At 36.4% G+C, this 25805-nt stretch overlaps 1 protein-coding gene across 1 annotated transcript; it reads right to left on the bottom strand.

Moving 5' to 3' along the window:
• Nucleotides 1–12528: 12528 nt before the first annotated feature.
• serpinf1 (serpin peptidase inhibitor, clade F (alpha-2 antiplasmin, pigment epithelium derived factor), member 1) lies at nucleotides 12529–25588 on the bottom strand. The gene is made up of 8 exons (NM_001004539.1): nucleotides 25547–25588; nucleotides 23771–23834; nucleotides 23498–23687; nucleotides 23244–23399; nucleotides 21229–21432; nucleotides 20455–20594; nucleotides 13543–13753; nucleotides 12529–13449 (listed from the first exon to the last, which is right to left on the bottom strand). Exons 2-8 carry the CDS (start codon nucleotides 23831–23833, stop codon nucleotides 13193–13195), a joined length of 1221 nt encoding a protein of 406 aa, NP_001004539.1. The 5' UTR covers nucleotide 23834; nucleotides 25547–25588; the 3' UTR covers nucleotides 12529–13192.
• Between the last annotated feature and the right edge of the window lie 217 nt (nucleotides 25589–25805).

The raw sequence follows: 25805 nt of genomic DNA, 5'->3' as shown, positions 1-25805 counted from the left end.
GTTGTGTGTTTTAATAAAGAACTGCACGATTCTTTTTTTAAGTAAACTTTAGTGTAAGATTAACCTTAGTTTGAAGATTAAGTTGTTGTTTCAGTATACTGTATAAACACATAATTGACCATAAATTGAATAGAGAAGAAGGAATGAAAGTAATAGGCTAATTTATACATACTATTTTTTCATACTATTTCATTTAGATTATTTTGTTGCTTAATATTGTATGTCAGCTTTGTGTGATTTACAAGAACATGCAGTAAATGAGTAAAATTACTTCGGCATTACATGGGAATTAGAATGTAAGCATGGCTTATGATGGCATTAATCATAAATGAAAATGGCTTTAAAATCATATTAACTTGATTAAAATCTGTATGTTCTGGATTGTGACAGATTCTTTTGCTTTTTAATTAATGTTGTTATTATTATTATTGGTATAACTTGTGTTTACAGTTGGTAACACATGTAATAATAATATTATCCCTAATCCTAGCAAAACCCAAGCTATTTTCAAAGAGCTTATTGTGTTAAAGGCACAAAGTCTTACATCAATAATTATAAACACTCAATTTCTTTTCAATTATTATTTAACGGGGCTTGAGATCAGTCCTGCGGGGCTTCCAAAATGACCTGAGGAGTGGACTGAAGTTGAAAAAATAAGTAAACAACGACTGTGAAGCTTTCAAAACATTGCTCTGTTTGTTTGAGTCATGGGGTCAGAGTCTAGCTAGAATCAGAGTCAGGGTTGAACCATGTCCCCATCAGATCCTCATTTAGGATACTAAGAGTTCCCTTTATAAAAACAGAGGGTTTTTGTAATTGTAACTATAGCAATTTGTATGTAATAGATAATGAAATATGTATTTTTTATAATGAGTGTGGCTTTTTGAATAGGTTGAAAGGTTTCTGATATGCAACTTTTTCTTTAGAGCTCAGATCTAAATTAAATTAAACACACCTAATTAAACACACCCCAAGCTAATCGAAGTAGATAAAAGAGTTTTGTTTTGGTCAGCATCATGTTAGGTGTGTGAAAATGCTTAGCTGATTTGTTACCCAGCACCACAAAACCAACCATCAGAATCCAAATTTAATTTTTTTGTATCTTAGTCAAATATTCCTATCCTAAAAAAAAAAAATCCACAATCGGTTTAAATATCTTTTTTCAGCTTTGAATGATGTATAAGTCCCCATTTCCAAACAAATGACATTTTCCAGGCTCAGATTTGCTCACACTGACAGACAAGCGTGTGTATTTTTATTATTGAAAATCATGTGTTTAGTTGATCTTGATCAGAGATCTTTCTCACTGTTGTAAACATTACTGTTTTCTCTCTCCATTAAAGCTGCTTGTCATCTTGACAGTATTCTTTCCAAGTAAACATGACAGAAATCCTGCAGAATTTAACCAATGGGCTGACGAATTCAAAACTGCTGAAGCATTTCCCATGTTGTGTGCCTTATTCATCAGATTTTAAGTCAGCAGTTAGCAGACACAATGTCTGCGCCTGGAACCTGTTAGAGCTTAAGTCTGCAGGACAGTGTGGCCCTTAGGGGCTAGAACTGGATACCCTGGAATAAGGTTACATAGCTATTATAGTCTGTTTTTATTTGGCCAATTTCTCCCAGTTTGCCCCTTGCTGCTAGGTCATAACTTCACCATCTGGAATCAAAATGTTCCCTCCAAAACGAGTAGCATTGTGCTTGTAATTGCTTAGTATCCATCTTCTAACCTACTTTTCCTGGTACCAAAGAATTCTGGCCTAGATTTGGCATAAATCTGGCACAGCAGGCATTTATCCTGCACTGGCATACAGCATGTGGGCCAAACATGACCCTGGTTTGGCATAGATGGCACTATTTTTAAGGCAGCACACAATACTTGAGCCCGATGTAAAATGTAGTATTTGGCCCAGATGTTATTAATTGAAATTTGTGCCATGTGAGTTTGGCCTATCTTGACCCACATTTAAAATACATTTTTATTATTTTTAAATAAAGAAAAAAAATTCTACCAATCAGGTCGCTTAGAGGAAAAGCAGATATAGCACACCTAAAGCACAATTGATTTATGGGTTTATTAATTTCATTGCAGTCGTGACACACCAACATAGATGGCCCAGTTCAGGCTCAGTTATGGGATATCAACTTAGGCCCCGTTTACACTAATGCGCTTTAGTTTGAAAACGCATAAGTTTTGCTACGGTTACACTATCTGTCCATACTACGCCGGAGTTTTTGAGTGCTGAAAATGGAGGGTTTTGGAAACGCTGAAGAGGCCGTTTTCATCCTAAAACGCTGCTGCTCCGTCTCAGTGTGAATGGGGGAAAACGGAGACATCTGAAAACGGAGGCGGGGCTGCCGACATTCTCCTACCTGATTGGGGCTTTTCCTCAATATTAAGTAGCCTAACATTACACACAGTTCAGTCCTGCATCCTCTTCTTGTAAGTTCAGACTTCGCAAGTTTGATCAAGGCTGCAGTCTCCCCCTCCTCAGTTTGATATGGAAAACAGACTACCGTGGACATGGGTAAATATTCAAAGGGAACAGTGTACTTTATTACTTCATCACCCAGACTACGCTGTTTCACTTTCTCAACAATAAAATGAAAACATGATATAAGGAACTGCTTATTTTCATTTTGATATTAGCAACTTAACAGACAGCAGAAATGTTGAGGTGTCGTGCTGCATTTATGAGCGTCATCTTCACTGTGTGGATATTTATTACAAAACGAAGCCTATAACAACTGCCTCCTTTCAAATTCAGTGAAAATACGAAACATACCCTCTCTATTGCTGAATATCAGTTTTAATAATCGATAATGGCCATTATAAAAGTATAACATACAATTAGTTTCTACATTATAGGAAATAAAGGCAAGCGATCAGTCAATACAGAATTTAGGCTACGTGGTTACATTAATTATTAACCTATCTTTGCGCTTAGCCAAAACACATTACCTGAGAAGAAGTTATAATTTCCAATGACCAAAGTCGGGGAATATGTCGTTAGATAAAGACAACAAGACGAATGAAATATAACATTTAATAAATATAGTAAGATTAGATACAGCAGGAGTACGACGAGCAGAACTCTCATCTGGGTAGATGGGCTGCAGAGCTTGCCCGTGTGTGTGTGGTCACGTGATGTGCGTTTTCAGCGTTTTGGTGTGGACGGAGAGCAGTTCAAAAACGCAGGGTAAAACGCTAGTTTGGACGCGCATCGTTTTCATTCTAAAACGCCGTTTTATAACTAAAACGCACTAGTGTAAACGGGGCCTTAGATATAACCCCAGATATAGTCCATTTTAGGCTCTTGTCTGGAAGCCAGACTTGGTCCAGTCATGTACCAAGTCTGTGCTAGATGTAGGCCAAGCAAAAGCTGATTGTGTGGGCTACAGATTTGCCAGAGATATTTTACTATGTGGGATGTGATTCTTAAAAAATATATGTTCTTAATAGTATGAAAGTGTGTGGTATGAACCACATTTGGATGCACTACATTCATTATGTTGACACAGACAATGTGGCTTACAAAATTTGTTCTTCATTTCTTTTCATAAATCCTCTCCTGTGGCCTCATGGGATTGAATGTGTGTAGTATGAATGTGGGTAGTATAAACTAAATTTGGATGTGCTATATTCATTATGTCAACACAGACAATGTGGCTACTGCATTTGTTCCTCTCTTCCATTCCTCTCATGTGGCCTCAATGGGATTCTAACCAGTCCAATGTATGTGTGGTTCAGCATCTCTGAAAATAATGGTCTATCTGGGTACATTGCACCCAATCTTTTATGAATATAAATATGAATTTTAGCATAAAACCTTTCTCGCATAAATGTTTTGCTTGCTTTACTATGAGAGTCGGTATTTCTGAGAGCATTTTTTACTTCTGATTGGGATCAACTAAAAAAGCAGGGACTATTTAAGTTCGTTGAATCAGTGAAAGGGATACCAGTGGACTTCTTATTTATTTTCGGCTTAATCCCTTTATTAAACTGGGGTCGCCTCAGCGGAATGAACCGCCAACTTATCCAGCATGTTTTTATGCAGCGGATGCCCTTCCAGCTGCAACCCATCTCTGGGAAACATCCACACACACACACACACTTTGGACTGTAGGGGAAACCCACGCGAACGCAGGGAGAACATGCAAACTCCACACAGAAACACTGAAGCTCGAACTAGCGACCCAGCAACCTTCTTGCTGTGAGGTGACAGCACTACCTAATGTGCCACTGCGTCACCATTGGATTTCTTATTTAAAAAAACAAATATTCAAAAATTTCTTTGGTTATTCTTGCGCTCCACAAAGTGATGACACAAAAAATGTTATGCTAAAATAGAAAACTTAAATTAGTTTTTAAAATATCAGCAACCTTTCAATAAGAAAAAAAGTCATTCAATGCTGGGGAACCACATACAACCTGATTTATTCTATTTTTGCTCATCAGACAAGTATAATCCCATATATTTTCCCTTGAAATCTCATTTCCCTCACTCCTAATTTCTAAAGGAACCTAGTACATTTACGAAGAACCAACAATAATCCTGCAGTGCGTCATAGTTATTGCAACACATTTCAGTATGCATCATATCATGTTGCCAGCTCTTGCAACACACCGTGTTTCTTTTTTTAATGAATACTGTCTTAATACTTGTGACTTACATAATAATAGACTCATGCCAAAAGATAAGGCAAATTTAGTCCTGATCATTTCCTTAAAGACAGAGATCTACAAAAGATTGTAATATACTGGGATAAAAGAAAAAGAAAAACACCTGTGATTTTTTTTTTTTTTTTTACCAGTGAAACAGTAAGATTATTATTATTCATTCATTCATTTTCTTGTCAGCTTAGTCCCTTTATTAATCCAGGGTTGCCACAGCGGAATTAACCGCCAACTTATCCAGCAAGTTTTTACGTAGCGGATGCCCTTCCAGCCGCAATCTATCTCTGAGAAACATCCACACACACATTCACACACACACACACTACGGACAATTTAGCCTACCAAATTCACCTGTACCGCATGTCTTTGGACTGTGGGGGAAACCGGAGCACCCGGAGGAAACCCACGCGAAGGTAGGGAGAACATGCAAACTCCACACAGAAACGCCAACTGAGCCGAGGTTCGAACCAGCGACCCAGCGACCTTCTTGTTGTGAGGCGACAGCATTACCTACTGCGCCACTGCCTCACCAAGATTATTATTATTTATTTATTTTATTTTTTGGGGGGTTATTTGTTTACTTAAAGAAATAGTTCAACCAAAACTGAAAATTCTGTCATAATTAACTCACCCTTCACTCAACTTGTCACAAACCTGTTTGAATTTCTTCTTTTAAACACAAAATACATTATTTTGAAAAATGCTAAAAACCTGTAACCATTGACATAGTACTAGTTTTATGGAACATGAAATTCAATGGTTACACATTTCTAACTTTTTCAACATATCATCTTTTGTTTTCAGGAGAAAATGGAAACTTGAGGGTTATAAACAGTTAGAACATTTAAGTTTTTGGGTGAACTATCCCTTTAAAATTTTCAAATTGTCTTCCAATTGATACCATTATATCGTTTATTCAGAATTATTATATGGGTATGAACCAATAACAGCCGAACGTAACCAGTCATATCACAAAAGGACCTTGCTTCTCTCATATACCTTTCCCTTATTCATTATCATTTCCCCTCAATGGCATGCTATCACACAAGTGGCCTGTGAGGCTTTGTGTCAAAAGCGAAAGAAGGAGTGTCTTCTGGTTTAAAGTAAACAAACAGGAATTGACACTCATTCATTCAATCCTGGACCAGAGGTTTTAAGTAAAAAACCCGCACATTATAAGCACTGGCTTTGTTTATTTGTGCTACACTAAATTGCAATGTACATATTGTGGCTGTCGATATGTAAATGAAATGTTTACATCACTGTTCTTTAATTTGCAGATTGTCTCTAAAACCCTACAGAAATTCTCTCACCTATCAATCGCTCTCAACATTTTGTGCATTTCACTCCTACAGTAGGCCTTCAGTGGTGCCCTACAAACAGTATATGAATACACCTCTTCATAGCGTCATAATTATTGTTTATAAGAATAAAAATATAGCCAACCTGATTTACTTACAATTTATTAGTACACCCCTCACAAATCTTTCATTTAGATTAATATTTTCTATAGGAAGCTTGACAATATTACATTTGTGCATATGCATTATATTAGTCAGTACTGTAGTCAAATCTGGAGCTTATCTAACAAAATAATTTATGATAAAAGTCCAAAATTCATTCATTCATTTTCTTTTCAGCTTAGTGCCTTTATTAATCTGGGGTCGCCACAGCAGAATAAACCATCAACTTATCCATCATGTTTTACGCAGCAGAACATCATCATCTCCCAGCCTGTCCAGCTAAAACCAGGCTGGACATAGCTGGAAACCAGCCTGGAAGTGGCCAAAACCCCTCTAAAACCAGGCTGGTCGACAAGCAAAAACCAGCCAACCATCCTAGGCTGGTTTAAGCTGGATTTTTCAGCAAGGCAGTATGCAAGTTATCCCCATACCACGTAGGTTTCCCCCACAGTGCAAAGACATGCACTATAAGTGAATTGGATAACAGTAATGGAACTAAATTGACCGTAGTGTATGAAAGTGAGAGTGTAGGTGTTTTGCAGTAATGGGTTGCAGCTGGATATACATCATACATATGCTCGAATAGATGGCGGTTCATTCCACTCTGGCGACCAGTGATAAATAAAAAACCAAGTCAGCCAAAGGAATGAATGAATGAATGAATGAATTAACAAGTTTCAACAGATCTGACACTTAAGTATATTGTAGTACACAACCAATTTGTGTCATGACATTAGGCATATTTTTATTCAGTTACATGAAAATGTGCTACCTAAGATTAAAACAGATCATGTGTATTAAATATAAATTTGGGTTCCAGTACATTTTCTATTTATTGTAAATAAAATGCAGTTGACTTTCCACTCACGCAAAGTACTCTTTAAAAGCACCCACAAATCTGGTCACAGTTGTCATGTTGGGTTTTTATTTTTAGGACACGGCTGTGTTTTACTGAGCTATCCAGACATTTCCCTCTTTCGTCCTGTTGTGAAAGAGTTCACGAGGAGTCGTCTGGGCTTCCTGTTAGGGAAATACAAGCACACCATGTTTCCTTTTTAACAGAGATCTGAACAAACATTTGGGTGTCAAGTGGGTCAAAACAAAAAAATGTGTGAAGCACAAATTGTGACTCTTCCAAGGTGTTATATTTCTCATTAACATCCTGAAAATATTTCTGAGCTTATAACATATTCTGAAGTTATAACATATTCTATAATGCACTTTGTGCATTACATTTAATACTTAATATTTTACTATTATATTATATATTTAATATTTAATTAATTTAGTTATAAACAAAAAACATTAGCCTAAAAGTATAATATATCAAACGGTCAAAAATCCCCAGTAGACTTATATTAATAATTTGTTCATTGTTGTGTAATCATAACCAGCTTTATGGCGCCATCCTATGGTTGTAAAGGTTATCACAGACACAGCTCCGGCTAAAGAAAAGCTCTGGGCAAAATCTGTTAAAATGCATTCAGACAGTGCTTTTTCTCATAGGAGTCTTTTGAATTTATCTTTGTGGAAGTCTTCCAGTAATTCTCCTCTAGAGAATCCACAGTCTTAACGGATGTTACATCTGTTTTCTTTAAATCACATTAATGGATGAACAGACTAGACCCTAGTGGACCCTGCTGATGAAAAAAAACAGCAGGCAGGTAAGGTATGATTTGTTGGCGGTTTGGTGGTCAGTACATGACCAGCAAGAGACTGTATCAAAACATATCTTACCAGCAGCAGCAGTTTTCTTTCTTTTTTTTCTTTCTTTTTTTCCCTATTTTTTAGCTGGGGGCCCTTGCAGCGCATATGTATTTATAATCTCAAGTAAAAGATAAATAAAGATAGCCTACAGTAGAAAAGGCAGAAATGGGAAAGGTCCAGAAACATGTTCAAAACTAAAGAATGCTATTGCTTTCCTTTTAACATTCGGTTGAATGCTTTCTTTAGAGCTGCAAGTGTAATTCATTGTTCTCACCATTTCATAAACCTGCAATCGATTGTCCAGAGTGCTCTAGGGAAAGTTCTTTTCCAGAACAAACATAACTGGATGAAACTGTAGAAGAGCCTTGCTCCAAAGCAGGAGAGGAAGATAAACATTCATTTCAAATTGTACGGTTGAGTTTCTATTTATGTTTGCTGATTTATGCTTGCTGTGTATGTGAATAAAAGCCACAATCAAGTCTGTTGATAATGTACATTACATATAAACTTAAATAAGGAATCCTGAAAATATGTATTTATTTCGGGTTTACAGTAAGTGTTAAAATCAGGTCCTGCATGGTGCTTTTTTAAACCCAGAAAATGTTAGCTTGTAACTTTGTTTTCTTTGAGAACCTTTAAACGTGAAAAATCAAGCTGCTAATATTTCACTACCAATAAACCAATGACCAATATGTTTGGGAAATTAGTTGAAATGAACTCAAATCAGTTGAGCTCAAATCATTCAGTCTTTCTAGATCGCATGAATAGTAGGATGCATAAAAAGTTGAACATTTTTTACAATGAAAATTCTTTTTGCATGTCACTGTTTTTTTTCATGTTAAGGGTACTAAAGGATACTGAATTTTCTTTCATTCATTTTTTTTTTCAGGTTAGTCCCTTTATTCATCAGGGGTCGCCACAGTGGAATGAACCACCAACTATTCCAGCATGCTTTACACAGCGGATGCCCTTCTAGCTGCAACCCAGTACTGGGAAACACACATACACGCTAATTAAATTTATATTTATTATTTTTCTATAACATATAAATTTGGGTGTACTAGTTTTTTTATCATAAGTTGTTAGATGAGCTCCAGATTTGGCTTCAGTACTGACTAATCTAACGTATATGCACAAATATAATATTGTATAGCTTCCTATTAAAAATATGAATTTAAAAGATAGATGTGTGAGGCGTGTACTTATATATGCTGAGCACTGTATCTTGCACTGCAGAGTCTTACATTTTCAGTAAAGAATTTGTACTTTAATCTTCTTGTCGTTTCTGACATGAACCATTGCAATACAAAGATTATACTGTATCATACAACATACACACAGAAAGAAAAAGTGAGAAAGTGAGAGGGTGAGTTTATAGTTAGATACAATTTATAGTATATAGTTAGTAAGGTCAGATTAAGTTTGTTTTTTTTTAAGAAGAAAAACAACAGAAATAGAAAACAGAAACAAAGAGATTGCATTATTATTAATAATAGAAAAGAAAATGTATGGGGAAATGTACAGTGCATACATAAAGTAAATCATAGCGCTTCCCTTTTTCCACATTTTTTTGTGTTACAGCCTTATTACAAAATGGATTAAATTTGGATTAAATTTATTTCTTCAAAATTCTACACAAAATATGCCATAATGACAATTTGAAAAAAGATTTTTTTTTAAATTGTTGTACATTTATTAGAAATAAAAAATCTGAAAAATCACATGTATATAAGTATTCACAGCCGTTGCTCAATACTTTGTTGATTAACCTTTGGCAGCAATTACAGCCTGAAGTCTTTTTGAATATGATGCCACAAGCTTGGCACACCTTTTTTTGCAATTTTTGCCCATTGCATCAGGTTGGATGAGAAGCGACGGTGTACAGCCATTTTCAGATCTCTCCAAAGATGTTGAACAGGATTTAGGTCTGGGCTCTGGCTGGGCCACTCAAGGACATTCACCAAGTTGTTGCGAAGCCACTCCATTGATATTTTGGCGGTGTGCTTTGGGTCATTGTCCTGCTGAAAGATGAAGCGTCGCCCCGTTCTGAGGTGAAGAGCACTCTGAAGCAGGTTTTCAGTCATGATGTCTCTGTACATTGCTGCATTCGTCTTTCCCTCTATCCTGACAAGTCTTACAGTTCCTGCTGCTGAAAAATGGGATGGGATTAGCCTGGTGATGAGCGGTGCCTGGTTTTTTTTTCCAAACGTAACGCCAGTCATTCACTCCAAAGAGTTTCATTTTAGTCTCTTCAGGCCAGAGAATTTTGTTTCTTATGGTCTGAAAGTCCTTCAGATGCCTTTTGGCAAATTCCAGTTGGGAAGTGGCTTCCATCTGGTCACTCTACAATACAGGCCTGATTGCTGCACAGATGGTTGTCCTTCTATAAGGTTCTCTTCTCTCCACAGAAGAGCGCTGGAGCTCAGACAGAGTGACCATCGGGTTATTGAACACCTCCTTGACTAATGCCCTTCAGCCCCGATCACTCAGCTTAGAGGCCGGCCAGCTCTAGGAAGAGCTTACGAATGATAGAGGCCACTGTGCTCAATGGAACTTTCAGAGAAGCAGAATTTTTTCTGTAACCTTCCCCACCTCTGTGCCTCAAGACAATTCTGTCTCGGAGGTCTACAGACAATTCCTTTGTCTTCTTGCTTGGTTTCTGCTTTGACATGCACTGTCAACCCTGGAACCTTATATAGACAGGTATATGTCTTTCATATATTTCTATTTCTTTCAGTCAATCAACTGAATTTAACACAGGTGAACTCCAATTAAGCTGCTGAAACATCTCAAGAATGATCAGTGGAAACAGAATGTACCTGAGGTCAATTTAGAGCTTTGTGGTAAATGCTGTGAATACTTATGTACATGTGATTTTCCAGGGTTTTTATTTTTTATAAATTTGCAACAATTTCAAAAAATATTTTTTTCACATTTCGATTATGGGGTATTGTGTGTAGAAGTTTGAGGAAATAAATGAATTTAAGTCATTTTGGAATAAGGCTGTGACAAAAAAATGTGGGAAAAGTGAACACTTTCTGGGTGCACTGTATATATATATATATATATATATATATATATATATATATATATATATATATATATATATATATATATATATATATATATATATTAATAATGTATGGTCTTTTTGGCTTTTCTATTCTAATTGTGGTTCAACATTTTGGGCTATGGACTATAAAGAGGAACGTTGATTGTCTATATTAAGGGTTTTATTGCCAAATGTGGCTAAAATGAAACTACAGAGTGTGAGAGCCAACAATTGCAAAAAGGTTTCTTGGCCTTACACTGTGAACACTCACACAAGCCAAACAAGGCCTGCTTATTTGAAATCAAAACAAACAAGTCTGTTTGTCTGTGTGTCTGTCAGTCTATCTATTGGTAGCTAGCAGTGGTGTAAAGTAACTAATTACAAATACTCAAATTACTGTAATTGAGTAGTTTTTCTCAGGAATTGCAATTTACTAAGTAGTTTTCAAAGTATGTACTTTTACTTTATTATTGAGTACATTTTTAGTGCTGTATCTGTACTTTTACTTCTCTACTTTGCTTCAACCTGCAGTTATTACTTTATTTTTTTCTTGTCTGTGGGGATTGGAAAAATCAGTCCTGTGATTCCTGTCCGATCAGATCTTAAATAGAAGACAAATCAAATCACAATGAACTACAACAAGACATGGTCGATATATATTTGCAGCAAACTGTTTGGGTGAATTAAAAGTGAAGAAAAAGATGTCCAAAATCTTTACACGCAATTACCCAGAGACTATTTAGATGCATGAGAAGATGATGGATGTTTACTGTATGATGATCAAAATTGCTTTAAACACCTAGCAGGCACAAGATGTCAACATGATGTCAAATCGATGCTGTACCCTAACATTTTTTTTGGAAATGAACATCAGTTTGATGTAAGAACTCAACATCAGGCCAACGTCAACGTCCAACCTAAAATAAACCAAATATCAGCGTCTGATGATGTTACAGCTTGATGTTGTATGGACGTTACTATTATGACATTATCAGATGTTGGATTTTGGTTTCCATGTCTAGTGAATAAATGTCAGTTTTTTGGTGTTAATATGACGTTGGTTTAAGATGTTGGCTGGACGTTGAATTTCGGTCACTTTTTAACAACCTAAAATCGACCAAATATCAACGCTATTTGTTGTCGTTATTAGACATCAAAATAACATTTTCCTTAGACGCTGACCGGACATTGAATTTTGGTCACCTGACATCACAACCTAAATCAAACCTAATATTAACGTCCTATGCCTGCTGGGCAATAACTAAATGCACTACAGAATGTTGTGTTTACACACATCCACAAATTACATGTAAACGCATCAGCTTTTAACAGCGTAATACTCACTACTCTTGAGTACTTTTGAAAGGGCTACTTTTTACTCATACTTTGAGTAATATTTACAACAGATACTTTTACTCTACTTGCTCTACATTTGTAGGCAAGTAATGGTACTTTTACTTGAGTATGATTTTTCAGTACTCTTTCCACCACTGCTAGCTAGGAGCACAGAAGGACTTTCAGATCGAAGTTTGCATTCATCCATCCATCCATCCATCCATCCATCCATCCATCTACATTATAAAAACATTGTTAAAGAGTTTAAAGAACAAAGGACAAGACACAAGATACTGATTGCAAGTATTTCTCCTTTATTTGAATCAACATAATATACAAATTCAGAATAATCTTAGCTGGTGATAAATGTACATATGGGAATGTGATCTGAACTTGATTTGAGTGTAATTTGAACATTTCTGAGGGACTGTTAAGTAAAGTCATAAGGCAAACGTATCAAATACTCAAACAAATCGTTACAGAAAAGAAGATGGTCATAACAACATGCTTTTGAGATGCATACCATTAATTGCATAATCATTATTAGCAGCTGTAAATACCTGAGGGATGTTTGCTAAAAGATTAGTTACTTAAAGGTTGAGTTATATTTAAGAGCATCAAGTTATTAATCATCAAAATGAATTAAAATCATCTGGCTAAAATCCAAAACATTTACACTGAGCCTTGTGCATAAAATATTCCAAACCAAAGGCACAAGTGGAATATTTTAGTATGGCTCGACTGTGAATGTCTGCTGCACATACCAATGTTTGAGTGTGTACTGCATAAGCATGTTAAAAATGCGGCTGGCTGTGATCATTTTTCTCCAAATGGCCACTGTGTATGAAAATATTTATATTTTGGGTATAGACTTGGGTTTAAAATGAGCTCATGTAAGTTGCTGGTGCCTCCTGTGCATTTAAGTGCGAGTGTATGTGTGTTTCTGTCTCATACCCTTTAGAGATCACTTGGGTTCAGCACTTTCCCAATGAAGAGAAGTGCACCTGAAGGCTCATCCCTGACTAGAAAAAGGAAGGGCCGGTCCACACGGTACGATAGACCCAGCGATTGACCTGTGGCACTGGGTGTGGTGCTGGCATACTCTGCGCCCTCTGGTGCTGTCTCCAGGACAACCTTATGATGGACTGCATTCAGCTTGACTGGCTGACTGGTGATTTTGGTAAGGTCTGTTTCTGCTAACCATTCAGACAGACCTGAAACGGGAGAACAAATAAGAGAGACACAAGTATTCGAAAATAATACATTGATAAAACAGTAGAGAATACAAAATGTTGTTTTTGTCTCACCCAGGTCAGAGAGGGAGGGCAGAAGGTTTGTCTTGTAGCTGAGTTTGATAACTGGGAGTGTGAGCAGCACCTTCACCGTGTGGAGTGAATTTGACAGGTCCTGGACAAATTCAGCTGTAAGTGCTTCCTCTATTAGAGTCAGGTTCTGAGTGACCTCATCAGGTAAGAAAAAATACATGCTCACTCCATCCTCCATAGGAACCTGGGCTATCTGCAACAGGGTAACAGTGGTGATTAATGAATACCTAATTAAATCAAATGCACTCAGTAATTTCCTCGTTCCTGAAATCCACATAACCAGCAGAATTATGATTGAAAACTGCTTGCTTTATTATGTTATCTCAGTAATGGAACATTGTCACTGACTGACTGAGCTGCTAATCAAAAATATGAAAAAAAATGAGTGTGTGTTACAGCATTCTCACCACTTGGTGTCAGTGTAATTCCAAGATGATTTTAGACAAAAACTCTCTTTAAAGGGGCGGTCCAGAATGTAATTTTAAGGCTTGGTTGTGTTAATACGATGCAAAGCAATGTTTGCTCATGTTTCACTTGAAGGAAATCGCATTGTTTTTTAATAAATATCACTTTGATTATATACAGCTACTCTGCTAACATGAAAATGGCTGACATATTTCCTAGTTCCTCTGAAAGGCCCGCCTTTAAGTGACTCTGATTGGTCATGTGTCATAATGTGCTGTGATTCGTGGATCGGCTTCACGTCACGCCCATACAAGCATGCGCTTTTCTGCTGTGTAAACAGTCAGTCAGCCTTCTGCCCGCTCTCAAAAATAACATCTGACATGTGTCTGTAACATAGACTGTAAAATATAAGGACTTAGTGTCCGTGACGTCACCCATAGGTTTCTAAAGAGCGCAAAAGAAGCCACAAGTAGGCGCGGCCAACCGTTGCCATTTTGTTCGCGCATCAACACACCCACGGCGGGATACCAAACAAGGGCAAAGAGGCGGAGAGTGAGCGGAGCTACAGACACCTGCTGGCATTTAGCTTGGACCTGGTTCAGACACACTTTACTTTGGGAGAACGCTTAATACTTTATCACCTGTGACTCGTTTGTGTTCTGACCACTTGTGCTTGGTTGTATACTATATCAATAAAGTGTTTAGACTTTTAAAAACACTGCTGTAATACATTGAGCCACTAAACATTGTTCTTATGACGATTTTCAACAGGAAGAAAACGCGAATTACTTCCAAACTCTTCAGATATAGTCTGTGTTAGTTAATGTAAGACTATTGATAAAATCCAGCATAACACTGTATGACAACGCTTCAGATGACTGTTCTAGAGCCTACAGCTAATCAATTTGTCAGATTCTGAAGTGCATTACAGCTCCGAATATAAATATAAATGATAAATGATCTTAAATAAAACAAATACATGTATAGAGATGGTATATAAGTATATAACTTTACTCACATGGGAAACGGAGGCCACGTGAAGGGTTTATGAGCACACTTAAGTGCACTCAGCATGTTATGCCATCTGATAATTATAGGAAACAAGTCCAAAAGGCAGTTGACTGTGTAAAGCCACATAAAACAACACAGAAATGCGATAAATATGCCGAGTTAAGTGGCTAATCTGCCGGATTCAGCTGAGGTGACGTGACGGCGACCAACGAGACCTAGCTGTCACTCAAGAGGCCACGCCCTTAATTATGCAAACTTAATATAACTTTATAAAAAGGAAACGGATGAGTTATAAAAAAATTCACCCCCCTCACAGTTGTCATGAAGGGTAATATTAGCTGTATTAACCAAAATCTTTTTTCGTACCAGGCTGTAAACACCTTTTTTCTGCTGTAAAGTTGGCCATTCTAACAGTGGGCTCAATTGAAATTTGCTCTATTTTGGAGCCAGGAGCGGCCAGGACTAGTGGAATTTCGGATGAATTGCAGTTTTAGTTACTTCCGTATTGGCTTCCTGAGGGAGAGCGGGAGGTTGCCGCTTGGTCTGTAATGAGTAAAAAAAGGGGGTGCGGCTCCTTTAAGAGACATCGCCCCTTTAAAGCATAGGTCTCAAACTCAAATTAGCTGAGGCCATTTCAGCGACTGACAATTTATAGGAGGGCCATTTTAACATTTAAGTACAAGAAAAATGTGGAAACCTGATGCAATTGATGCATCTTAGGATAACACATATGATGTTTATATTTCAAGCATTAACTCTCATCAGTGATAATGAAAATCAGCATGTTTATCGTGTTACACATCAGCTGTTGAAATATATCTGTGGTTGTTTTGTGTATGGTCGAGCATTAGACACACTCTCAGAGTGTATGCAATCACAGCACTAGCTTTCTGTTTTTTGTTGTACATATTGAAAGGGTAGTTTAAATTGCTATGAAAATACTACAAATAATAGACATAATTATAATTATTCTACCCCAACCAACTGTATTGTTGTTGTTGTATTGCGGAAGAACAACAGAAAGCAGTTTGGGTAAGCTCTTAAGATCATGCACGTGACCGTTTCTCAGTGTTTCGCCAACAATGTCTTAAAATAAATAATTATTTAGGCCTATTTTCATTATTCATTTATTTTTCATTATACGTTTATTATTATGTGCAATAATTGAGACATAAAATGAGATAGTAAAATATAATCAACAATGAAAATGTAAATAAAAACGTAAATGAAAACATAAATGAAAATGTCTTGTCTTAGTTCAATCAAAATAGCAAACACTGAACATCTCTCTATATTTAGGCTAAAAGCCTGCTTTATTTATTTATTTAGGCTTACTTATTTGTACTGAATGTTTGTGCTTTCATTTTAGTTGTCTTATTTCTTCAATTCTATTTTCCAAAACAAATCATCTTTGCACGTAAAACGTTTACAATAATAATAAAGTAATTTTTTATTGATTAATGAAGGAATCCTAATGCTTTGACTTATTGTTTAATCTCATTTACAAGCACAGTAGCATATTTAAAGTCCCTTTGTGCCCCATGGCGGCATATTCACAAACTGCGGTCATACACTAAAAACAGAGCTGCAGCAATTTAAAACGGCGGCGATATAAGCTCCGGCGGTAATGGCCACATTAAACTCTCACCTACTGTAAGTGACTTGCAATTGTTCTTCTCAATATCTCTCTTTATTTGTAAAACTACAACAAAGAGGGGGAAATGATGTATTAATTCACATTTACTCTAACAAGTTCAATTTAACTAGCAGAACAATTATTAAATGAGACCATGTGAATCGAATATTAACAAATTGTCGAACCACGTGGCGGGTCAATAGCACAAGTGGCTGGACGTGACTGCACAACAATGATAGTTGTTCAAAAATATGTTTTGGCGAGCCGAATCTCGTTATGTTTTTGACGTCATTTGTGGGGTTGTTGCTTAATCGGATATGGTTGCGGTCGGAAGTTAAAGAGAATAATTTATATTATTTATTACATTATTTATTACAACACCTACCCCCCACCCCAACCCCAAACTCAACTGTCACAGTAAGGTAAAAACAGTAGTTGTACCGAGTATTAATTATACTATCTATTATGCTATCAATAAATTGTATTTTTTAAGGCCTACCCCCACCCCAACACTAAACCGTCACAGTACTGTGAAAATATTAAATATTGTTATGCAGTGTCCTAAAAAAATGCTGGTATATTAATGTGAATATCGCACTTCCAGGCGGCCACGTATCCAATCTATTTTACCCATTTGCGGGCCAAAAGGAGGAGGAGGGCAGGCCGTGAATGGCCTGCAGTTTGAGACCCCTGCTTTAAGGGATTATTCACCCAAAAGGGAAAACACTGTTACTAAATACACAGCCTCATTGTCATCTTTGGACCACAAATTAGGTATTTTGAATTAAATCCGAGAGCTCTCTAACTCTCAATAGACAGCAACATTGTAAGGTCATTTAAAGTGCAGATAAGAACCAAAAACTTTGTCAAATCTTGGTATGATTTTAGTTGAAACACTGATGTCACGTTTTAGACATCTTAGGGCTATTGGTTTATATGGTAAATCATAAGAGTTCTCAGATTTCATCTAAATATGCTCATTTATTTTCAGAAGATGATCAAAGGTCTCAGGGGATTAAAATAACAGCGAGTAACTAATAACAGAATTTTCATTTTCGGATGAACAAACCATTTAAAATAACAATTTAGAAAGAAAAAAAAAACATTTCAGTACACCATTCTGTCCTAGCAGTAGGACAGTTAGTGATTATTGAAGTTTTTACTATTCCAGTATGTTAGTAATACTAAAGATATATATATATATATATATATATATATATATATATATATATATATATATATATATATATATATATATATATATATAATAATAATAAAGATATATATATATATATATATATATTCCAGTAGTTTAGTTGCTTTATATATAATATTTTACCACTTCAGTGAGTTCATCAAGTATAGATTTAAAATAGATCTTACATTCAGTGTTGTGCTCATATTTATGATTATTTATGTTGCATTGTGGTCCTGCGAGACACAACATTTTGTTCCATTGTGTGTCCACACATGTAGAGGAATGACAAGAAAAGCTCATCTTGACTTGACTTGATAGTCTTTCTATATTTACCAAAGTTAAAATATGGCATCTTCACAATACTTTTGCATAGAGTTGTGTGCAGATGTATGGAGTTCATGGAATATTTCAGTTGGGTTTGTTATTGATTGATAGCCTTGACCCGGCCCGACATTGGCTAATCGGGAGGACCGGGAGAATTCCTGGTGGGCTGGTCTGTTTTTCGGCCGCGAGGGCCAGTGTCCCTAGCTCCAGAATCTGTTGCTCTCAGCAGTCACACTTTTTAAATTTATTTATTTATTTACTTGACCACAGTCTTCTTATTCATTATTTTACCGCAGCTCTGCTCTTTTTATATATATCCAGCCTGCAGGTTAATGATCATAACTCAGATGAGTCACTTCTCAATATACATCTGTTGTGGTCCAGTGGTTAGCATGTTAGATTACAACGCCGCCGACCCGTGTTTAATCCTCCTCTGAGTATGTAATTTTTTTCATTTTTATTGTTGAGAGGTATAATACTGTTTGGGTTGTTGAACATTTGAAGTTCTAAAGCAGCTGTTCTCTTAACAAAAAGACGTGATAGTGTAATTAGAAACTGAATTGGAAATGACCTTATTTTAATATAGTCAGTCGTGAACTGAGGTGGGCCGGTCTGAGGCTTGAAACTCCAGGGCTGAAAGGAAGTCCCACTCCGGCCCTGGCCTTGACAGACATATCTCATCTTGTCTTGACTTGACCTTTGACTGTGTTCCGGCCATACATCCTCTCAATTCTTGTAATACTGTACATTGTAAGGAAAAACCATTGTGTTTGGATTACGCTACTCCTATCTAGGCCAGTTTCAGTTAATATTTGAGGGATGGACATTCATGCCATGATCCAAGTTTAGTCACAGCAGAATGAATTGGCAGAGGAAGGACAATCCCACCTCCAGTTCTGCTTCAGCTCCTGTTAAGCTGTGCATGTCTGCTTTGACCTTGGGGCCCATCCAAGAGTTCGCTCCTTCCCAGCTGGCTACAGAATTATATCTGCCTGACCCCTGGTTTACCCCACGGAAACTTCGATATACTTAGATAAGTCATTATCATTAACCTGCAGGCTGCATCCTGCTCACGAGGCTACGAGAAAATAGATAAAAAGAGCAGAGCTGCGGTAACATAATGAATAAGAAGGCTGTGGTCAAGTAAATAAATAAATTATTTTAAAAAAAAAGTGTGACTGCTGAGAGCAACCGATTCTGGAACTAAGGACACCGGCCCTCGCGGCCAAAAAACGGACCGGCCCACCGGGAATTCTCCCGGTCCTCCCGTTTAGCCAATCCGGGCCTGAGGAGTGAGCTTTACGCGATCACCAGCTGGCTTCCGTTACATAAGGGCAAATATAGATGACTAAAACCTTGTGTACTCATTTTACTCATACTTTTTATCATTTATAATGTCCAAGGCATTGATATTAATATTAAATACTACTTTTGTTCCTTTATTAGCCTTTTCTCGCCTGTTTACTGGGTTGGGTTAAAAATCTTACATTATTCCATCTCTTCACCTGCTGGTGAAAGCTAGAGCAGCTGGCGATCTTCACTCTGCAATCTATTGCTTTTCCTGCAGTTCCCGGATGTAATGTTGAATTTTATCAGTCGAATTTGATCCACTGAATTTATGGAAGCGAATATTTGAACTGAAATAAAATGAACTGAAAATTACCTTTTGAATAATATACATTGTATTTTTAAAGGTTATTGAATATTTTGAAAGTGAAATCTGAAAATTGAATATGAATTGTTGAATTTTTAAGTATGAAAACGTGTTTGAAATATTTTTCGTTAAAATATTTACAGCTTAAATAAACAGATATGTTAAATTTCAGGACCTAAAAATACAAACCCTGGAATTCAAGTCATTAAAATGCAAGAACTTGTTAATACGGTGTATTATTTTTTTTCAGATTGTGATATTCAACAAGCTTTTTAATTCAAGACATTTGGCATTGATTTTGTTTCATAACACTTGATCACATATTTTTGGGTGAACTATCCCTTCAAATGTGTTTTAGGGTCCTGCCCCTCCTTGACAGTGTGTCTCTCTTGTATGGTGTAATTTATTTGACTTTGTTTATTTCGAGATTAATGTAAAAGCTCATTGAACTCCGGATGTGAATCCTTTTTTTTTTTTTTTTTTTTACAAATAAACAATATCATGTTTGTAAGAATACTGCACTCTGCATCATGAAAGTAGTAAAAGGAGAAGTATTTGCATACTAACTTTACACAAATATTGAGAACATGTCATGTTTCAACATGTGGAAACATATATTAATGTTTTTCTGTTCCAGTGCATGAATAATACAACAGATTCTGGTACCGTGCAGCCGAGGTCAGAGTCGATACCCATCTTCACTGGGTAATTCTCCTGCTCCATCATGGGAATAACAGCAGGTGCTTGTCCATCTCTCCTGAAGGTTTCCATCTTATTAGGTTTGCCGAATCTAGTTATCCATTTACCTGCAAAAAGTCAATGCACTCAAATCAGTGCAGGAAGAATAACATTTCTTTAAGATAACATTTCAAATCAAGGCAGTGGCACAGTAGGTAGTGCTGTTGCCTCACAGCAAGAAGGTCGCTGGGTTGCTGGTTCGAACCTCGGCTCAGTTGGCGTTTCTGTGTGGAGTTTGCATGTTCTCCGTGCCTTCGCGTGGGTTTTCTCCGGGTGCTTTGGTTCACCCCACAGTCCAAAGACATGCGGTACAGGTGAATTGGGTAGGCTAAATTGTCCGTAGTGTATGAGTGTGCGTGTGAATGTGTGTGTGGATGTTTCCCAGAAATGGGTTGCGGCTGGAAGGGCATCCGCTGCGTAAAAAACTTGCTGGATAAGTTGGCGGTTCATTCCGCTGTGGCGACCCCGGACTAATAAAGAGACTAAGCCGACAAGAAAATGAATGAATGAATGAATGAACATTTCAAATCAGAAATCAAACTGACTGCACGTGACATAAAGTTGGTATCAATGGAGTTAATATGCATGCACATTTTCATGATTCAATGAATATTGATATGACTCCAACTCCTTGTATTGTCTCAGTTTAACTACATAGAGCAGAGGAGATTTACAAAGGTATAAGAAGTAGAGTTAACTTACCCTTAAAATAGGCAGATCCGACTGGCAGCAGAGCTGTGTTACGAGGAAGAGGGGAAGGAACGACTTGATCCACTTTTCCTCCAGTCTGCTGTTTAAACCAGTCATTAACAGTCTTGAGGTCCCGGGCTCCACCAGCAAGAATCTGAGGCCGTTCACCATATTGCTTCTCAACGCTGTTAAGGTATTCCAGCCTTAGACGAAGTTCTGCAACACACAGGGTGAGTGAAAACATTTTCATCTTTATTTCTCACTTTTGGTTTCACATTAAAAGAAACTAAAATTGTCAAAGTTGTGACTGTGTGATATTTTGTGGATAAAGTGAAAATTACAAAAAAAAGTCCCTATAATAAAATACTTTATTCTCATATTTTTATTTCCGACTTTGTTTTCATAACTTCAACCTTATATGCACAATTACGATTTAATCTCTATGAATTTTAAAGTTTCTAATAATTCTAGATATTTTTTTTTTAAATATTACATCTCGTATTGCTAAGACTTTGTTTTTGAATTACTAATAAGTTTGAATTATCAAAGTATTACAACTTTAGACACACAAAGCTAGAACTTTTAACTAATTTATAATTTTACTTTACAGTTTTAAGTGTTGGTAAGACTGTAATTTCTTATTACTTTATTATTTAAATTTTTACTTCAATCTGAAAAAAATAACAGCAACATTCTTGTAATTTTTAACTAATTTCTTAATTTCAACTTGACAAAATTCTACAATTTTATTTTTGTAATCTCAATTTTACTTTATTTTTATTTTGACTATATATATGTAATAAATGTAAGTAAATAAATGTGTGTAAATAAATCTAATATATTTTAAAATTATTAGAACCGCTTTATTCTCATTATCACTTCATACCTAACATTACTTCATTTTAGTAATTTTTATTTATTCCGAAAATCTTATAGCTTTACTTTTATAATCAGGCTCGTGGCCAGGGGGGGGGGTTCGGTAGTCCCACCCCTCACAGACAAAGATCCAGAATTTGTTCCATTCATGAACTCATTTGTCCTATTTTGAATGCTATGTCATCATAAATAGTGAAAATAACCCATTAAAAGGCTTTAAGACCAAGTGGAATTCTTTGTTGGGTGTTGCTTCAATGTTTTTTAAGCTAATCAGTTTTGGCCAATGCTAACAAATATTTTTCATGAGTCCAAAATCCAGCTGCAAACATATATAATTTGCCATTAGAGAAGTCATCTTTCGCTACTGTATTGTTTTTAAATAAAAAAAACATTTTATCACTAACTTTTATTCTAAATCTTGGACCTTATTTTTTAATCAAAAAATTAAGAATGAAAAGGTGTGAAGCACCAAAACAGGCCCATATTAAAAAAAAATTTCATACAAATTTGGCTATTGTTTTTAGCCATGAATTTTCAAATTTACTTTTTTACAAGCGAGGATAGAAAATTGTAAAGCTCTTCATAATAATAATAATAATAATAATAATAATAATAATGATTATTATTATTATTATTATTACTATTATTATGTTTTGATTATTTTTATTGAAATGGCCATATTTTGGCTGAGGAAAATTGAATATGCTGGCCAGTTTGTTATTTGCCTAATAAATAACAATATTTTATTTTTTCCTGATAATATATGACATAATACATTTGTCTTTTAAAAAATAAGTATTTTCCACATTTCTTTATTCTAAATCTTTAGGAAGTGTGGTCATGATGACAATCTGACGAGCTAATTCAGCTGAAAATAGTGCTTAGATGTCACTAAAATACCGTATTTAAATCTCATTATTAAATAGAAAATTAGGTATATAACTGAAAAAAAGCACCTGATAATATTACTTTTTTTTTTTATATTTTGATATTTTTCAAATCACATCTTCAGACTAATAATGCTTTATTCTCATAATTGTGGTGTTATTCTCAAAATGTAATCATAGTTTTTTCTTCTTCTTGGTATTAAAACACCACCATACTATCAAATGCACACACAACCACACCCATTTAAAATGAAGAGCACTCACTCCTCGCCAAAAGGATGCGTTCTGCTGACTTGAAGCCCTTGGCTGATGCTCTGAGTGAAGACAGAAGATCTCTGAGTGTGTCATGGAGCTGACTGTCCTGAAGTGTGTGATAGCGAAGGGCTCTGTAAATCTGCTTCTCGGCCCGTTCAGACGCTCCTGATGGATGACAAACACCACTTTGAAATTGCTAATCTCAAACTATGAACTTTTGTCACAACTTTTGCAGTTGTGGTCTTCCAATGGCAAAGCCTTACCCATTGATAGCTGTGTAAAGGCTGCTGATATACTCATGGGGGACAAAAAGACGCTGGCCTTGGTGTCACGGGATGCCAGCTGACGGAACAGGTTGTAGCCAAAATCAGAGGTTGCTGCAGCCAGCTTGGTGCGTGGTGTGGTAAAAAGGTCAACTGCTTCTTCCTCACCTTCTGCATCTGTTGTGTCTGCCTGTAGAAATGTGTAAAGTTACAGCCAGCGGAATGACAGAGAGAGAGAAGAGAAAGCATATTGGATAAACTGATAGATCTTACCAACTGAGCATGTGAGAGGGAGAGGAGACTCCACAAACCAACGAGCAGAACTATCTTCTTCATCCTGATGAATGCAAAGGTCAGATTTTTTTTCATATATTTGAAACTAGAGCACAGAATAACCACATTTATTATTATTTTTTGTTGTTGTTTTTTGCTTAGTATCTTAAAAAGAGAAAGGAAGAAATGTGACAAGAAACAGGCTCAACTGCTCAAAGTATGTATTAATTTGGAAGTGTTATTAATTTTGGAAGAATTCTCTTATCCTTGCAAGATTTCTTTTTTTTAACCAACATACAGTAAAAATGTAACATTGCATTTTTTTTATATTTAATCAAACAAAAATTGTAATATTTAGTGCGGTTTATTTATAAACTAATTTGGAGAGGATCACGTGCTTATAATCAACACGGCTGGCTCCTTGTTAGCTCCGTAATCAGCCCAATTAGATGATTACGGAAGTATTATAAATAACCTGATTTTTTTTCACTCTAGTTATCTTCGTCTTGAAGCTCCCCCCTTTCCACCCCTACATCCTCCCACTTTTTTCTGATCGGGCAACACGGTGGCCCAGTGGCTAGCACTGTTGCCTCACAGCAAGAACACCGCCGGTCCAACCCATCCGGCCGGTTGGTGTTTCTGTGTGGAGTTTACATGTTCTCCCCGTGTTCGCGTGGGTTATCCACGGGTTCCCCGGTTTCCTCCCACCGTCCAAAAACACAAACCATAGCCAATCGACTAAAACAAATTATCACACAATACAACCTTAGTTTACACTTCTCACGGTGACAAGCAGGGGAGTTCTCGAGACCTACCTGACCTCGAATTCCCCTCTCGCCCTTCTAACGGGAGGGAGCCCCGGGCTCGAGGATATTACGAGCTCAGAGCTCTCTTCCTGTGACAGCATGCCAAATACGCTTTATTGATTATCAGCTAAGTGTGAACTCTTGAAATCAAACAAAAATGTATCCCATGGTGGCTAAGCTTACATATAAACATGTTACAAGTCAACAAATAATAAATTTATCAATAATATTAAATACTATTATTTTAAATAAGACCATGTGATAGATGCACCTAAATTTATATATTTTACAAGAAAGTTTGGTTAACTTTTTAAAAAATCAAATACTTCAATTATAAATTATATCCAAACATTTGCAATCAAGTCAAGTCACTGAATAACACTTGACACAGTTCACTTCAGGCACAGGTTCAAGAACTGTTACTGCAGAAGTTTCCAACAAGGGCTGAAACTTTTTCCATGTTTCATCAGCACATCTGTTTGCCATTAAGCGTCCTCGCTGAGTCCTTGTTCATCACTGGGGGAAAAATACTCCTGACACTACTATTTTCACATTCATCTAAACGGCTGCCTCACAGTGTCTGCCACGCAGTTAAAAGGGCTGAGCCTGAGTCTAATCCACTGCATGATAAGTCTGCGCTTCAAATGTACATCTACATTCTGAAAAAAGGGAAAAAATGACACGTGTGAAACTTTCCATGCAGTATAAATGAGTATTAAATAAAGGAAAAGAAAGAAAAAAAACATGCAATAAAAGAAAGAATGTTGAAAAAATAAGTTAGAATGATAATTAAGATTGTTTGCACTGGTACGGGTGCATTCTTCCTTCTTATTTACAAAATAAAGCATATAACGTTAGTTAACTTGCGATAATTACCAAGAACAGGAGCGAAAACCACGACAAAATACATTTACTAATTTAACCATTTGCATAAAAGATTTTCTGCGTTGTGGTTCATAAAGCGTCTGACCTGTTTTCTTTACCGTCGCTCCGTGCAGATTTTCAGTTCTCAGCTGCCTCCGCCAACTGTGCACGAGCAGATGCTTCAGCAGTGTTTTAGAAAGGATCCCGCCCTTTGCTGACGCTACAGATGTGCCCTGAAACTTCGGATAGTGGTAAGTCCGTTTAAGTCCGTTTGTCCGTTAAAATTCGGAAAAATTAAAAAAAATTAAAGTTTCGTTTAGAATTCTCGAATGATACTTTATTTTCTTTTAAGAAAATAATTGTGT

This window comes from Danio rerio, chromosome 21 (genome assembly GCF_052040795.2).
Source record: "Danio rerio strain M-AB ecotype USA chromosome 21, GRCz13ab, whole genome shotgun sequence".
Taxonomy (NCBI): Eukaryota; Metazoa; Chordata; class Actinopteri; order Cypriniformes; family Danionidae; genus Danio; species Danio rerio.
The sequence above is the reverse complement of the archived record's forward strand: the minus strand, read 5'-3'. Positions and strand labels throughout refer to the sequence as shown.